This window comes from Orbicella franksi, chromosome 6 (genome assembly GCF_964199315.1).
Source record: "Orbicella franksi chromosome 6, jaOrbFran1.1, whole genome shotgun sequence".
Taxonomy (NCBI): Eukaryota; Metazoa; Cnidaria; class Anthozoa; order Scleractinia; family Merulinidae; genus Orbicella; species Orbicella franksi.
The window spans coordinates 8,410,511-8,426,552 of record NC_138150.1 but is presented as its reverse complement, the minus strand read 5'-3'; the positions used below and the strand labels follow the sequence as shown (position 1 = coordinate 8,426,552).

Here is a 16,042-nt window from a genome sequence, read left to right as displayed (position 1 = left end):
ATAGGGACAGAAAAACAACTTTACCTCTCACTATTTAAGTTAGATGATCTTTGCTGCGTGTCTTTGGAATATTGAGGCGAACGAGGTTTTGTAAGTATTGTTGATCTGCCTAGTAACTTGCAAATTCAACCCACATTCGCATAAGTGGCTTGGCCACTGATATCTTACTTAATTCAGCTCACTTTGACAGAGCAACAGTCTTTTATGACTAAATTTACAGCCTGACATAGCAAACAATGATATAAGATGAACTTTTTTATCTTTTTTTAAAGTCTATCTGAATGTGATTCATTTTTACTCTCTCCAATTTTGTCCATCCATGCCCTCTTTCTGTATTTCTTTTCCGTTTTACTACAATTTTTAAGCACGTTATATTACTTCTGTAACCAGTTCCTCAGCTCTATAATCACCTAAAATCGCAAGACAATGGCACCTTTAAAAATTCTGTGATATCAGTGAGTGAAAGAAATACAATGGCTTATTAACAAGCTTTTTTATTATAAATCACACCTGTTAAGTTGGCGACGGCAGATCGATTCCATCCTTCATCATCATTTGCCTCGCACCAATATCTTCCTTGATCTTGCTGTTCGACAGAATCAACAGTCAACACAAAGATCGCTTGATCTCATTTATTCTGTTTTTAGCTACTGTACCATTATCTTTAAACCAAGTTACAACTGGCCTTGAAATTCCAAATGCCTCACAGCTGAAATTTGTCTTCTGTCCTGTTGCAATATTTTCTTGGGAGATTGGATGGATTAGAAGTCTTGGTTTTGAGGGTTCTGGAGAAGAACATACCAAAAGTTAAAGGCAAAGAAGTAAGCGATAAGTCAAATCAAACTACCATAAACGTCTTAAAGTAGATATTCTTTTGAGCTCAAATGTATGATATTTCATCTAGTATTTACTTCCTTGTCTTCACCAACTACGGGTATATTACGAAATCACAAATTGGCCAGCTCCTAGAATGCTTGATAGTTGGTTAGAGTAATGCAAAAGTATCACGGGAGTGGTGATCTCTTTGCAGCATGGTTTCAGGGTCTGTATAACTTTCGCAACTGCTTACTTTGGGTATAGTAGCTCAAATACATGATCACTCACTCACTCATGCCCATTACGCCTAGGTGGCATGTAGGGCAGCAACGTGCTCCCTCCACATCTGCCGGTCCCTTGCCATAAGCTTGATTCCTCCCCAGGTCTTCCCCATCTCCTTGATTTCTTTCTCCACTGTCCGTCGCCAAGTGATCTTGGGGCGGCCCCGTTGCTTTTCCCTTCTGGAGTCCAATGTAAAGCAGTTTTTGCAATGAAAACTTCTTGACGGGTGACATGGCCAATCCACCTCCAGCGTCTCCTCATCAGGATGGTAGTCATTGGTTCAGTTCCACACCGTTCAAAGAGATCTTTATTTAAGATGACATTAGGCCAGAAGATGCGTGTTTGTAGGTTTAACTTTACAAGTTGATTTTTAACATATTAGACTTTCACCCATACAGATTCGGTTCGAGAGGTATTGATTGAGAAAATTGAGGCAAAGAGGGTACAATAAAGTAAGATGTTGAAGCTTTTTACCAATCAGAGGAAGATTTCAGCAGTGTTGTTACGAACTTGCTCGAGGGCAGTGGTTTCATCAAGCCTGCGCAATACACATAGCTTAAAGGATTGCAGTCGCTCTATGTCGGATGACAATTCTTCTAATTCGACAAGACTTGCTGTGGTGAGTTGATTATACTTAATAATGACAGAGCACACAGTGCACGAAAAAATTATTAATTTTTCTTGTTAATCACCTGATTGATATAGGTCAGCGGTCATTAAAGATGGCGGCCATAAATTTTCTAACTCCTGCAGCACTGTTTATTCTCGCTGTTACAATGTACACAGGGCAACTAAATCGTACTCTTCCTCAAGATAAAGTGATTGACTTTGGACTGAAAACAACGCTTGCCGTCAAGGATCCTCCTGGGATAGGATTCGAGGCGATAATAAGAACTCATCGTGAGCAGAGATGGAGGTCCGCCATCTTGAAACGGGATCGTACTCCAAGTTCGTTCCTGGTGCTCTCTCTCCTGCTACTTAGCGGTAATGTCGAACTGAATCCTGGCCCACATTACAAACATCCTGGCGGATCCTGCACCAAACCGGTGAAACCTAATCAGAGAGGCGTCCAATGTGACATTTGTGACATTTGGTATCATACTCGCTGTATGCTAATGAGTCCTGATAGGTATGATAAGTATGAAGGCCTAGCCACTTTATCAGCGGTATGGATATGCTCAAGTTGTGGTGTACCAAACTTCTCTAGCACTCTATTTGATGCTGACAACAACATGGAACTTTCAAATTCCTTCTCAAGCTTAACACAAGGTAAATTATCTGCCAACCCGAGTTCTTTTAGCCATTCAGACATGCCGGGTGTCCTGTACGACTCATCTTTACCAAGAACAAACTCGGCGAAAAGTTCCCGATCAGTGAAGAAGAATATATCTATCCTGAACGTCAACTGCCAAAGTCTACCGGCTAAAAGAGAAACATTTCTACATCTGATTAACGATGCAAAACCGAGCACAGCAACAATGAGTGTTTCCCTACAGAGACCTACCAGGTAGAGAGGAGAGACAGACCAAACGACCCTCACGGCGGGGTGTTTATTGCTGCTAAAAAAGACCTAGTACTAGTGAGAGAAAGTAACCTGGAAACAGAGTGTGAACTGCTCTGGTGCAATATTCATATTACTGGATGTAAGACACTCCATATAGGAGCATACTACAGACCGCATGTAGGCGATGAAAACAGCCTCCAAGAACTGGATAAATCACTTTCTGTAATAAATCCTGCCCATGATATCCTGCTTGGAGGGGACTTCAACTTCCCAGGCTGGGATTGGAAAAACAAAACCTTGAAAACCTGCCCCTTTCCTACACTACATCACCAATTTGGGGATCTACTCGACGATAAAGGGCTTATCCAAATGGTCGAAGAACCTACCAGGAGCCAAAATATACTAGACCTAGTAATCACTAATAATCCATCTAGAGTTCGCCAAGTCAAGGTATTGCCTGGCATATCAGACCACGACTGCCCAATGATAGATCTAGACATACGTCCCATTCGCTACAAACAGAAACGGCGAAAAATACCACTCTATAAGAGGGCACGATGGGATAGCTTTGAGGCAGACCTCCAAACCACAACTGAGGTGATAGATCGTAACAAAGATACATTGTCGGTAAATGAACTATGGCTTACGTTTAAAAAAGCCATTCATGACGGCACCCTAAAACACATTCCACACAAGACATGTAAACACAAGAACAACCTGCCGTGGATCACCCCTAGCATTAAAAGGCTAATCAGGCAGAGAGACAGAACAAATATCAAGCGAAAAAGAGCAAGAGAAAGGAATGCAGTTGGAGCTTCTCGTCTACTTGACCAGAAGATGAGAGAGCTAAAGAGAAAAATCCAGAGGGAATCTAGGAAACAGTATTGGGAGCATGTCGAGTCTATCATCTCACCGATGGAAGAAGACACAAATGACTTCTCTGGAATGAAAAGATTCTGGTCCTTCATCAAACACAGCAGAAGGGACAGTATGGGTGTTGGGTCATTGCAGAAAGATGGCACAACAATATCTCATCCCAGAGATAAAGCTAATATCCTAAAGATGCAGTTCCAGTCAGTGTTCACACGTGACAATCCAGACGCACAAGACATACCGATGATGTCATCGCCGTTTGCCACCATAGACGACATCCAAATAACTAGGGCAGGAATCAAGCGGATGTTAGACCAGCTTAAAATCCATAAGGCACCCGGACCGGATGGTATAACACCTCGAGTGATGAAGGAGCTCTCAGAACCTGTAGCCTCCATTCTTACTATCATATTTAAGAAGTCGTATGAAAGCGGAGAAATCCCAGACGACTGGAAATGTGCCAACATCACACCTATCTATAAGAAGGGCTCTAAATATGATGCAAGTAACTACAGACCTATCTCCCTCACGTGTATATCAAGCAAATTGATGGAGCATATCATAGCAAGCTCAATCATGCGGCACGCCGATAACCACAACATCCTGCACCCCCTACAACATGGTTTCAGGGATAGAAGATCGTGTGAAACACAGCTTTTGGGATTCGTAAACGACCTAGTTAACACTATGCATGCTGGATCCCAGACGGATATCCTGGTGATGGACTTTAGTAAGGCATTTGACAAAGTCAGCCATCCTCGTCTTGTTACCAAGCTGAAGTATTATGGAATTGGTGGTAGGACAAACAGATGGGTCCAATCCTTCCTAAGTGGCAGAACGCAGAGAGTTGTCCTTGAAGGAGAATTTTCAGACGACGCCGAAGTACTTTCTGGTGTACCAAAAGGTTCTGTCTTGGGTCCATGCTTATTCCTTTTTTATATAAATGACCTACCTGAATCCCTTGCCTCTAACATTAGACTATTTGCTGATGACACCATTGTGTACCTGACCATCCACTCAGACAATGACACCCAAGTGCTCCAAAGAGACCTAGACAAATTAGCCGAATGGGAAACCCTATGGAAAATGGAGTTCCATCCAGACAAGTGTGAAGTACTTAGAGTAGGGCGCAAACGTGCTATGGTACAAAATGACTATATTCTTCATGGTAAGACATTAGCAACGGCTGACTCAGCCAAATACCTCGGAGTTACTATAGCATCAGACCTGAGATGGAACAAACACATCGACACAATCTCAAGTAAAGCTAATAGAACTCTTGGATTCCTGAAAAGGAATCTAAAGATTAACTCTATTGCACTCAGGTCCACTGCCTATAAAACATTAATCTGACCTACCCTCGAGTATGCCTGCACCGTTTGGGATCCTTACACACAGGGAAACATCTATAAGCTCGAGATGGTGCAGCGTCGGGCAGCGAGATTTGTTCTTGGCAGATACAACAACACATCCAGCGTAGGGGACATGCTATATGAGCTCGGCTGGACTTCCCTCCAAACTAGGAGACAGACACTTAGACTCCGCATGATGTATAAAATTCATAAAGGCTTGATAGCCATGGACGCACAAGAGTTCATGACTCCACTTCAAAGGAGATCACGGCACGTAAATTCAGATGCGTACAAAATTCCCCGCTCAAAGACGGACTACCACATGTACTCGCTTTTCCCGAGAACGATACGAGAGTGGAACAGCCTGGCCAATGAAACAGTAAATGCACCAAACTTGACGGCCTTCAAGAAAAGCCTGCCGCCTGACCAAGGCCAAACCAAACGATGTTGACTTTGACTTTATTATTATTATTATTATTATTATTATTATCATTAGTGCTATTATTATTATTTAGTTTTTATTATAGCATTTTAGCCTTATTTTAATTTGTAGTTTTTTTATTTATACGCTCACTAGAATCTTCAGAAAAGAAGGAGGTGAGTCGCCCAGGAAGAAGAAGAAGAAGATTAATCGTGTAACGCTTCTCGCACCATTGCACTTTTAGCGCGCGAATTTGCTTCCGAAAGATTTCTGCAGTCTTTGCCGCCAATCTATGCAGCTCCTTTGTCCTACTGATTTGATAAAATTTAGAATAATTTCTCCCTTCATTGTCAGTGGCTGGTGGTGGATATTTACCGAGCCACTTCGTAGCTTGGTGAATATTTACTTGGAGCAAACTCACTATCAAATTTTACGGCTAAAAGATCTCAGGGAAAACAACCGATGAATAATAAATGAAGTGGGAGTCTCCAAGAAGTAATATTTTATCCAAGTTTTAGATTATATACGAGAATATTTTTAGTATTTGAAAGAAGTAATCAGAAAAGAAAAAGAAGAAAAGACCAAAAACAATGCGTGAGTACACGCTTAAATCTAGTAAGGCAGTCCCCCTTCCCCCTAACTATGCTAATGACAAAAGTGAAGTTAAGACTTCTTTTCGATTTTGTTTCTCAGGTAAATTTTCCTTCAACAAGCTATTTTCATCGTTGGAGTCTTAGCAACTCTGATAAGGAAGACTACTCCATGGTGTTAATAAAGATGGAGGGCGATGCAGAAAAAAATTCGCGTACGGTAATATAGGGCAATATCCATTTTCTTAGCCTCTTCCAGGCGTTCAGTTAGTTGGGCCGGCGCAACGCGAAAAACAGAACTCTTTTTTTCTTTTTCTATTTTTTTTTTCCCGCGCTGTTTTCGCACTGCGCCCCAACAAACTGAACGCCTGGAAGAGGCGTCCATTTTTGTTACGTATGCCTTTTCCTTTGCCTGGCTGTTACTCGCATATCTGGCGATCATCTTGTACTCAGAAAGCTTTTCTCGGTGATGTACTATTGTCATCAAAGACAATTATTCCTCTTAGGCAGCAGGGCTTCACAGGGACATTTGACTGGCTAAATTCTAACCCTAAGATTTTCAATAATTTTTAGGCTGTTTTCAATCCCAATTATGTCCAATGGGTATTCTTAATAACAATAACAAGAACAAAAACAAGAACAAGAACAAGAACAGGAACAGGAACAGGAACAGGAACAGGAACAGGAACAGGAACAGGAACAGGAACAGGAACAGGAACAGGAACAGGAACAGGAACAGGAACAGGAACAGGAACAGGAACAGGAACAGGAACAGGAACAGGAACAGCAACAGCAACAGCAACAGGAACAGGAACAGGAACAGCAACAGCAACAGGAACAGGAACAGGAACAGAAACAGGAACAGGAACAGGAACAGGAACAGGAACAGGAACAGGAACAGGAACAGGAACAGGAACAGGAACAGGAACAGGAACAGGAACAGGAACAGGAACAGGAACAGGAACAGGAACAGGAACAGGAACAGGAACAAGAACAGGAACAGGAACGGCAACGGCAACGGCAACTGCAACTGCAACTGCAACGGCAACGGAACAAGCACAAGCACAAGCACCGACGTTTCGGTGCATCTAGCGCCGTTATCAGGGTTGCATGATTAATGATAAAAAGCGGTTTGTGAAGAGCCTAAGTTGAAACAAATTTGCATGAAAGAGTGCCAAGCTAATTACATGAATACTTTGGCACGAAGAGGATCAGACTGTGCATTCAGTGCTGGTTTAAGATCTTGAATACACAGCATTTCATTGACAAGGCAGTAAAATTTGAGTGCTGATAAACGTAGGGTTACTCCTGCTCGAGAGGAGTCTTCCGTAAGCTGAGGTATCCGAATCACCTTATTGATTCCGTCATCAACAGGTTTATCACCTCGAGAGTCGCAGTGGACCAGCCTAAACAGCATTCCGATGACGGCATCCGGATAGTTATCCCCTTTAAAGATCAGGATGCTGCAGTGTCTGTCAAACGACAACTTAGATCTTAGCAGCAAGGTGCAAAAGACCATCCAACCCGTGTTTACTAGCCGCAAGCTTAAACAAGGTCTAAGCCTGTGTGAGCTCAATCCTAAAATTTTAACCTAGCAATGCGTTGTTTATTTATTCAGGTGTGACCTGTGTGATCCAGGTTATGTCGGGTACACAAAGGACCGCCTTCACACGCGCGTTGAGGGACACCGTCAAAAGACGTCATCCATTTTCAAGCATTATTCCAAAAAACATAACACTGCTGTTCCGAACAATTTCTTAGCATGCTTCAATGTAATCAAGAAATGCACGAACAAATTTGACTGCCTTGTGGATGAAATGCTGTGTATTCAAGATCTTAGACCAGAACTGAATGTACAGTCTGATTATCCTCGTGCCAAAGTATTCATGTACTTAGCTTGGCACTCTTTTATGCAAATTCGCTTCAACTCAGCCTCTTCACAAACGCTTTTTATCATTAATTATGTAACCCTGATAATGGCGCTAGATTCAAAGAAACGTCGGTTTCTATCACTATTTGTTGTATCATGAATAAAAACAATGGTACTTTTATAGCGCATATTAACAAGTGGTATGTTCACATGCCTTTATAAAATTATTAAAAAAAACTATTCATAAATAGCAGCTGTTCGTTAGAGTACTAATTAAGAGCTTAACATATTTTAACAGGGGTAATTAAAAGCAGAATTTCAATATATTTCTCGACGGAAACCGAGTACGTGTTGACATGTTTTATTATGGTGCATTGCACTAAATATTTTTGCCCATAGCCAGCTTACCTTTAAACTTCCTGAAGGCCTACTGGTGTAGAGAATCTTTTCAGGGATGTTCTGTCGATATGGTATAGTGTGTACATAGTTTTAAGATTTGAAAAAAAATAATTAATCAGTAAAACAGGGGAAGAAGGCGAGATGATGTAAGAGTACAAAAGTGACAAAAGGAAGGGATGGTTTCTGCTCAGGTATCCTAGTGGCAAAAGTAAAGACTTCTTTTCTATTTTAGGTACCTCTTACCCGAGGCGACTATCAAGTTTGGAGTCTGACTGCCAATGATCGGTATGAGGGTCATTCCTTAATGAAATTAGAAGCCCAAGGTGATCCAGAAATCAAATTTTCTGGAAGGTTCGATGACCGGACCGGTGCTTGTGAGTGTTTTCCACATGCGTTTAATTTACCCTTACAGTATTAAAGCTTTGAGAATGAGACAGACAATTTATAGCATATGAAAAGTATTTTGTTTCAGGTCAGTACCTTGAAATGATGATATCATTTAACGTAGAAATAATGTCATTTAATCGGAACATTCGCGAACTTACATACGGCGTCTTGGATAGTGTGAAAATAGTCAAAGTTGCTAGGGAAAGCTAATTAAATTTACCTTAAAATCAAAAGCTAAGTTACCGCAAGAAAGTACAAAAAAAAAAAAAAAATGCCATTATCCTCAACAGCAAAATTCAAACCAACGGTCATCGTTGCATCAAGTTCTTTTACAAATGACAAGTAAATTTAATGAAACGGGTTTCCAGAAAATGGTTTATTAAAAGTAACCAAATTTCTTGTTTGTCATTACGCCGCTTTTAAAGTTACAAGAGTTCAAAGAGGGTGAGCGCCTCAACAGCCTCTGTCCATGTTAGAATAGGGGGATTGAGAAAATGGTTAGAGCATCCACGTTTATTGTTGATTTTTATAACCACGTGGTAATAAGTATAGACAGACAACGGCCAGTTTTCTAGCTGATGAGTCCCTACTCTCTGAGCTGCCACAATGAAGGCTATCAGCCATTGTTAATTGGAATGGTGGGATGTGTGTCTGAAAAGTTAGATCAACAACAACAACAACAACAGCTTAATTTGTACTCATTCAGCTTAAAATTAAAAGAACAAAAATAAGTTTAAAATAAAATAAAAGAGTACATATATCATGGCAGGCCGAAATAGCCTTAATGGGCTAACAAGACTTTCCTGAGCAGCCATTCTTAGTGATTTAAAGCAAGTATTTCTTTGGGTCAGATAATAAGTGAAAATAAGAAAAAAACACATGCAACAGCACACACACATGCACACACAAAATGACTAATTATACATACAGATTTAGTGAAAAATAGTTGGATAATACAGTGTATTGATGAGAATAGTTATAATTTACATACAGAATTACAGATATTCAATATGTACTAATAGCATGCAATAATGTTTGATTTGTCTTTTCCTTAAAATGTTTAAGTGACGGAAGCTTAATATCCTCACTAATATCATTCCAGATCTTTGCACCTTGATATCTAATGTTGAATATTCCTTAGTTTGTTCTGGTTTTTGGAAGAGCATAAGTCATTCTAGAAGAAAGCCTCGTGTTGTAGTTGTAGGTATCTTTTGACGAAGTGAAAAAACAAAAAACCCTCCAAATTTGTAGAAAGAAGATGATTTCAAAATTTGCACATAAAAACAGCACACAGCACGATGCACACTGCATCGCGTGTTTTATGGCGCTATAAAACTGATCAATCGTACTGGGTAAAATTCCTAGAATATCGTATTAATGTGAACAATGTTTTGAGGTCTAAACCGAGTCGATTTAGCTTGACATGTTAAGATGGCTGGCATCATTTTCCTGGACTTTGCCTCACTAATACTTTATACTTCGACTACTCAATACTAATACATTCCTCATCTTAGCCGAAGTTATGCAAATTTGACCAAGTGAATGTCCAATAATTGGAGAACAAGTTCTGTGCATCCTTCTCTACACGACAAGGTTGCCATACCCACCGTGCAGGAGGTTTGCTGGGGGGATGTGCCTCCGACCTCACAAATCCCAGCTCCGGCGGTACAGGAAAGCTAAGGACGGGTTGGATAGAACATATCCTCAGAGTTTTCGTGGAAATAAGAATTACTAAAATTAATAAAAGAAAAAAAAATACACAGAATTGATCTCTTTAGGTTTTTCGATCGGTATTGCAGAATTGTTACTTATATATAATTACTATTTTGGAATATTATTATTAATTTTTAATCAATGTACGTTGTTTTCTGATTTACCTAAGAAAGTAGTAAAGTCCGAGGTAGCATATCCAAGATGGCGGGCTTGATGACGTCTTGTGGTGTCACCTGAAGTCATGATCAACACTTGCAAAACTGACAGGAGCTATCTATTATTTTATATTAATTACGTCATGTCTTATTAGAACGAAAACCAAGGGCAGGGGTTCCTTATCCCTTCCTCCTCCTATTACGATGGGGTATGAGATTTTGGGAACGTCCGTTACAAACGTTTAAAGTTAGAGGGGACCTCAATCCCTCTCTTTCCCGGGCTAAATAGAATTAAAAAATGATTCCTGTTAATGTAATGGTGTAGGTGTTGTTCAAGTCCAGGACAGATCGACACCAGGTAAGCCGAGGGTCAGCCTTGGACTAAGTGTTGGACAGGAAAAATACTATGTATCGGTGGAAAAGCACAATGTTGTAGCGAAGGTTGGTGAATTTCTTTTCATTGTATTTAAATTTAATTTTATTCTTGCCGCATATGTATTAAGCAACGCTAATCACGTCACATAATTGCTAGAATTGTTAACGTAATGTTAATGACAAGAAGAGCTCAAAATTTTGAGTTCCTTGCAGTGACGTTTACTTTTTAGTCATTTTTATCTGAAATGCTCTAACAATTAAAAGGTGATAGCCTAGAAGGCCACCTCGCTGGCAGCGGAACAACGGTTTCCCAGACTGAGTACTGTTAATAACTCTTTTGACTCCCAGATTTCTAACCAATTCCTCGGTGGTGCATGGTTACGGGTAGACTAAGGCTACCAAAAACTGGAAGTTACGCGAGAGTCTATGCATTAAAAGTACACTTAAATATCAAACAGGACACTACTGAAAAGTTAAGTAATTACATTCAAACCTCTATTAACCGGTCACTCTCGGGAACAAGACAACAGGCCGCTTGATAGAGGTGGCCGTTTAATAGAGGTTCACCCGAAAACAACGTTGGGCGTGGTCCAGTTTTCAGTTTATCAAATTTAAGTACAAACAAATGCAAGTGGAGAAAAAGTAGAATAATGGTAGTTATCATACAGTCCATGACGTAACAAAAGCCAAAGAAACAATTTCGTTTCCATATTGCCATTCATTTACTTCATCTGGCTAAAAAATTCCAACTTCAATTTTTCCTGGCCGTTTAATAGCGGTTTAAAATAAAACAAAATCACCCTTGGGATGGCAAGAAGCTGGCCGCGGCCGCTTAATAGACGTGGGCGCTGAATAGAGGTTTTTATAGACAAATTCGGCTAACTCACGCGCGGGTGTCACGTGACTTAAACTGGCCAAAACAAGTGCGTTCGTATTGACATTTAGAGAAAAATAAGCCACGATTCCGCACTTTTTCCAGGGCTTTGGCCGCCGGCCGCCAAATAAAGATTGACCACTTACTTAAATAGGGGGTCGCTTAATAGAGGTTCGACTGTAATTAAAAAATAAATTAAAATAAATAATAATCACAAATATAATCGTATCTATAACAAAATTCTCGATGTTGATTGGTTCTCCGTGTGCCAATTTGTTACGCAATCGGCGTGCGATCACTTCGGTGTCCAAGTAAAGGTATCGGATTACAACTTTTTGTTATTGGATACCTGTGATTGAATACCCACGTGGTTCGCATGTCAATTACGCGCACTTTGATGGCTTCCTTCTTAATGTTGCCTAAAGTTTTTAAAACTCATGGAAAGTGCTACTGACCCTTTCCTCTAAAGAAGTTCTCGTAAGACTTTTTTTTTTTAAATTTCGAAATTTGTTATAAATACAAATAATTAGTGATTGGAAATCGTGTTGTTAAATACAGGGAACAATTGTGCCCGTAATTTCAAACCGGGTTCGCGTTTCTCGCTGGTGCGAATTTAAAATTATTCTCGCGATTATTTTCTGAATTGTACTCCACTCGGTCCAATTACTTTTACTAATAATAACAATAATAACAGGTTGAGTGCGATTGTTTAAATTATATATTTTAATATGTTGGTCGACTGTTTTTACTAGTTTTTAAGACGATTGAAACTCTACATGTGTTTCTTTATTATTTCTTTGCTTTTATTTCTTTTTTTTTTTGTTTTTGTTTTTGTTTTTGTTTGTTTGTTTGTTTGTTTTTCTTCTTTCATTACAACAAACTGGAAGCTGAAAGTTGAAAGTTTTCCAGTTATCCCTCGTTGGCACTCTGACTTATTGACTTGCGTCACAGTGGGAGCAAGTCAAATTGAATTCGCTTTGCCGCTTATCTTGAAGTTTTTCATATGTAAGTTCAAACAGAGGATCCGTGACGTGATTTTCTGTTCAATTATTTGTTTAGACGCTTGAAATGGCCATTTCCATCTGCTCAATATTCTTATCCATGTTGACTTTCAGCCTGAAGACGAAGCAGGGAAAATTGAGCGCTTCATTCATAGGAAGCATGGAAGTTACTCGTTGTTTGAATGTCACCGTTTAAGGGATCAGTATCTGGGATGCAACCACGAAGACGGATCCTTGGTTCTTATTCAAGTAGAAGACATATTACACCCAGATCCACGAGTCTTGTTTGTGATGCACGCCAAAGGATCCAACCGATCCTCTCCTTAACTGCTTCTCTTCCAGCTTGACTTTACAAGGCCTCTGTTATGGTATCTTAGGTAATTCTTAACAGTGCAATTCACAGCTTCGAATTGGCAAATTATCGGCTGCATAACAAAAAACTATAGCTTCCAAGCATTACCGATTACACTTTCATGCTTATTGAAATAAACTCGCAAAACTTCCGGTTATCCTTTTTCATGCAAGTTTACCCGATTACAATTTAGCTGCTTTATCCACTCTAACTTTGTTCATCGAATTTCCTTTTGTTTTGTTTATTTGTTTGTTTGTTTTTGATTTGTTTTTGTTGTTGTTGTTTTTTTTTTTGCACTATTTCCGGCCACGTTAAATTAACTTTTTAGTTTCGATGCCGTGGAACTGAAATTTACATAGCACTTGTCATTCTCCAAAAATTTACTTTCTATTTTTTGTTTTTTTGTATTTTTGGCTGCAAAATGATGCCATATATTTGGTGTGAAATATATTTTTGGTAGTGTGAATGAAAATTTTGAATTCCGAAAGAACAAGCAAGGAAGATCTCAGGATTGAAAAATAGTGAACCAGTCAGAAAGTTCAGTGACCCCTTCAATTTTAAATTTCCAGACATTATTATACTAACAATAGCTCAAAATGAAAATTAAAAACTCTGTTCAAATCTTTTAATTGGCTCTGTATATATCAAATGTCAAAAATATATCAAAAATCAAAGTTTTGATATTTTTTTTCACTAAAACACTAAAATTTACAACAAAAACAACAAACAAACGAAAAAAAAGGCAAGCTTTGGGAAATGGCAAGTCCTACATGTAGGTAAAATTTTAGTTTCACTCCATAACAATTGAGAACGTTTATTGTACGTGGCTGGAAATGGTGGATTTCTCAGCTTGGCGGTTTTAAACCGTTCTTAATCCTTGTTATTCAAATCTAATTCTAATTGATTAACCCTATTTAGTCAGAGCTGAAATTAGCTAAGATATCCCGACTTCTGACACTATTCAGGCCGAGCTATTTTTTTATTTATATTTTTTTATCTTGTTTGAGCAGGTTTGATTGGTCCCCACCCACCCCCTCTCCCTTGGCTCCTTCTATAATGTCAAGACAATTAAGTCTTAAACGTTAAAAGAGGGGTTGCGCAGGTAAATGCAATCCATTCTAAAGTTTTTCACAGTTTTACAACAAGGATTTACCCTTTGAAGTAGAAACGTTCATTAGATATCCATTCATTGTTCGCCGCAAGTTTGGCGTAGCGACGGTCTCTCTACATCGTTTCACATTACATTACTGTGGTAATCGTTGTTTCACATTCCAGTGTCATCAACTGAAAATTTGCAACTCTAAAGGGTCATGCCTTTAAACATTCGACTGTCATGGAAACATCAGGCAACGGATAACGATAAAGTTAAGTTAAAGGCCCAAAGTTTGGCAGGTTTTAGTTACATATTGACAAAGTTTTATATAGTTGTTGGCGCGGACACTTTCTGCTCCCCTTCACCACTGTGCTGCCTTCATGGTCTGAATAGGGTTACAAAGTCAAGCTCATTATTTTCACCATGCAATTTTTATCATTGTGATTCATATCCAGGTTATGTGGATAAGAATATATTACCAAGCCGATGTAAAGTCTTATTTGGCAGCTAAATGAAGCACTTCGTGAAGAATTTGTAATAGGATCGAAACAGAGCTGAAAAGAGGAAATAGTTTTTGTCATCTTGCATTTTGTTCATAAACCGGCATTGGATGATATTTACGTACCAATATAAGTAGTTTGACAAACTTTAATTTAACGGGTTTATGAGCATGGTTTAGAACCTACTTACATGTAATACTGGAGCCACGTATTCTTTTACCAACTTAAATAAAACTGCATGATGAGCTTCTTATTGCACGATAGCTTCTTGTGTGATTTTTTGAACACTTATGTGGGAAAAAGATAACGCGCTGTAGCCAAGTGTACGCTAGACCTGGCCACGGTTTATTAACGATCGCAAGGAAATATTTGTCACAGAGCACATTTTAACAAACATGCCTATTGGAGTGTATGAAAAAAGTTATTATCAAATTATATTCTGTTGCGTTGTGTTGTGTTGTGTTGTGTTGTGTTGTGTTGTGCTGTGCTGTGTTGCGTTGCATTGCGACCTGTCCTGTCCTTTGCTGTCCTGTCCTGTCCTGTCCTGTTCTGTCCTGTTCTGTCCTGTCCTGTCCTGTCCTGTCCTATCTTGTCCTGTCTTGTCCTGTCCTGTCCTATCCTGTCCTGTTTTGTCATGTCCTGTCGTGTTGTGTTGTGTTGTGTTGTGTTGTGTTGTGTTGTGTTGTGTTGTGTTGTGTTGTGTTGTGTTGTGTTGTGTTGTGTTGTGTTGTGTTGAGTTGAGTTGTGTTGTGTTGTGCTGTGTTCTGTTCTGTTCTATTCTATCCTACGATGCCCGTACTGTAAAGTTTAATTTCTGTACGCACCTCGCTTAGCTTTGCTCCATGGCCGTAAATCCAAGGGGAAAAGTGAACGGGGATGGGTAACTTACTGTACGGACAGAGAAGACAAGATTCTTTTAAGATAACTTTATAGCCTTTCTATACATTACTGTATGTCTGAGGGATTCTGGAAGCCATGTCAGGGGCCCCGGGGGAGGGGGGTACTTCCTATAATGGCCTGTACGGGAAAGCTCCGTCAGAAAGGAGTACCATTTTCAGGCTTCAGGCATATAAAAGAGTAGTGATTTCACAAGCTGAGGTATATGAAAGGGTAGGAAACTCTTTCATTTAGTTATTTTCAATGGCCTTTTATTAAAACATTTCAAATAGACGCGCCTTATCGTTGGGGTGACCCGAAAACACTGACCACCGGTCCGCGGACCCCCACTACGGACCGGGTCCGCGGACTACCTATGGACCGGTCCACAGACTCCCCGTACGAACCCCCTCTACGGACCACTCCCCAAAATATAATAAAAATAATAAATAAATATTTCAGGTTGTCCAATAGATTACTCGTGACGGCGAAATTTCGACCGTTACATTGTGCAAATGTAACAGACCTGGATTCAGGCTCGGGTGCAATTTATACCATTACAAATTGCCATTTCCTTTACTGTGGCCATAAAGCATACGAAAGACGCGT

General features: G+C 39.7%; 1 protein-coding gene across 2 annotated transcripts; it reads left to right on the top strand.

Annotated features, from left to right (window-relative positions):
- Nucleotides 1–1,453: 1,453 nt before the first annotated feature.
- On the top strand, nt 1,454–15,854 carry LOC145491144 (uncharacterized). Of its 2 annotated transcripts, none has more exons than XM_081470300.1 (5): nt 1,454–1,717; nt 5,942–6,058; nt 8,340–8,481; nt 10,688–10,803; nt 12,727–15,854. In XM_081470300.1, the coding sequence occupies exons 1-5, from the start codon at nt 1,556–1,558 to the stop codon at nt 12,937–12,939; spliced, it is 750 nt and encodes a 249-aa protein (XP_081326426.1). In that variant the 5' UTR covers nt 1,454–1,555; the 3' UTR covers nt 12,940–15,854. The 2 variants fall into 2 exon arrangements, with proteins under 2 accessions (XP_081326426.1, XP_081326427.1); XM_081470301.1 differs by lacking the exon at nt 12,727–15,854 and adding an exon at nt 12,499–12,700.
- The last annotated feature ends 188 nt before the right edge of the window (nt 15,855–16,042 follow it).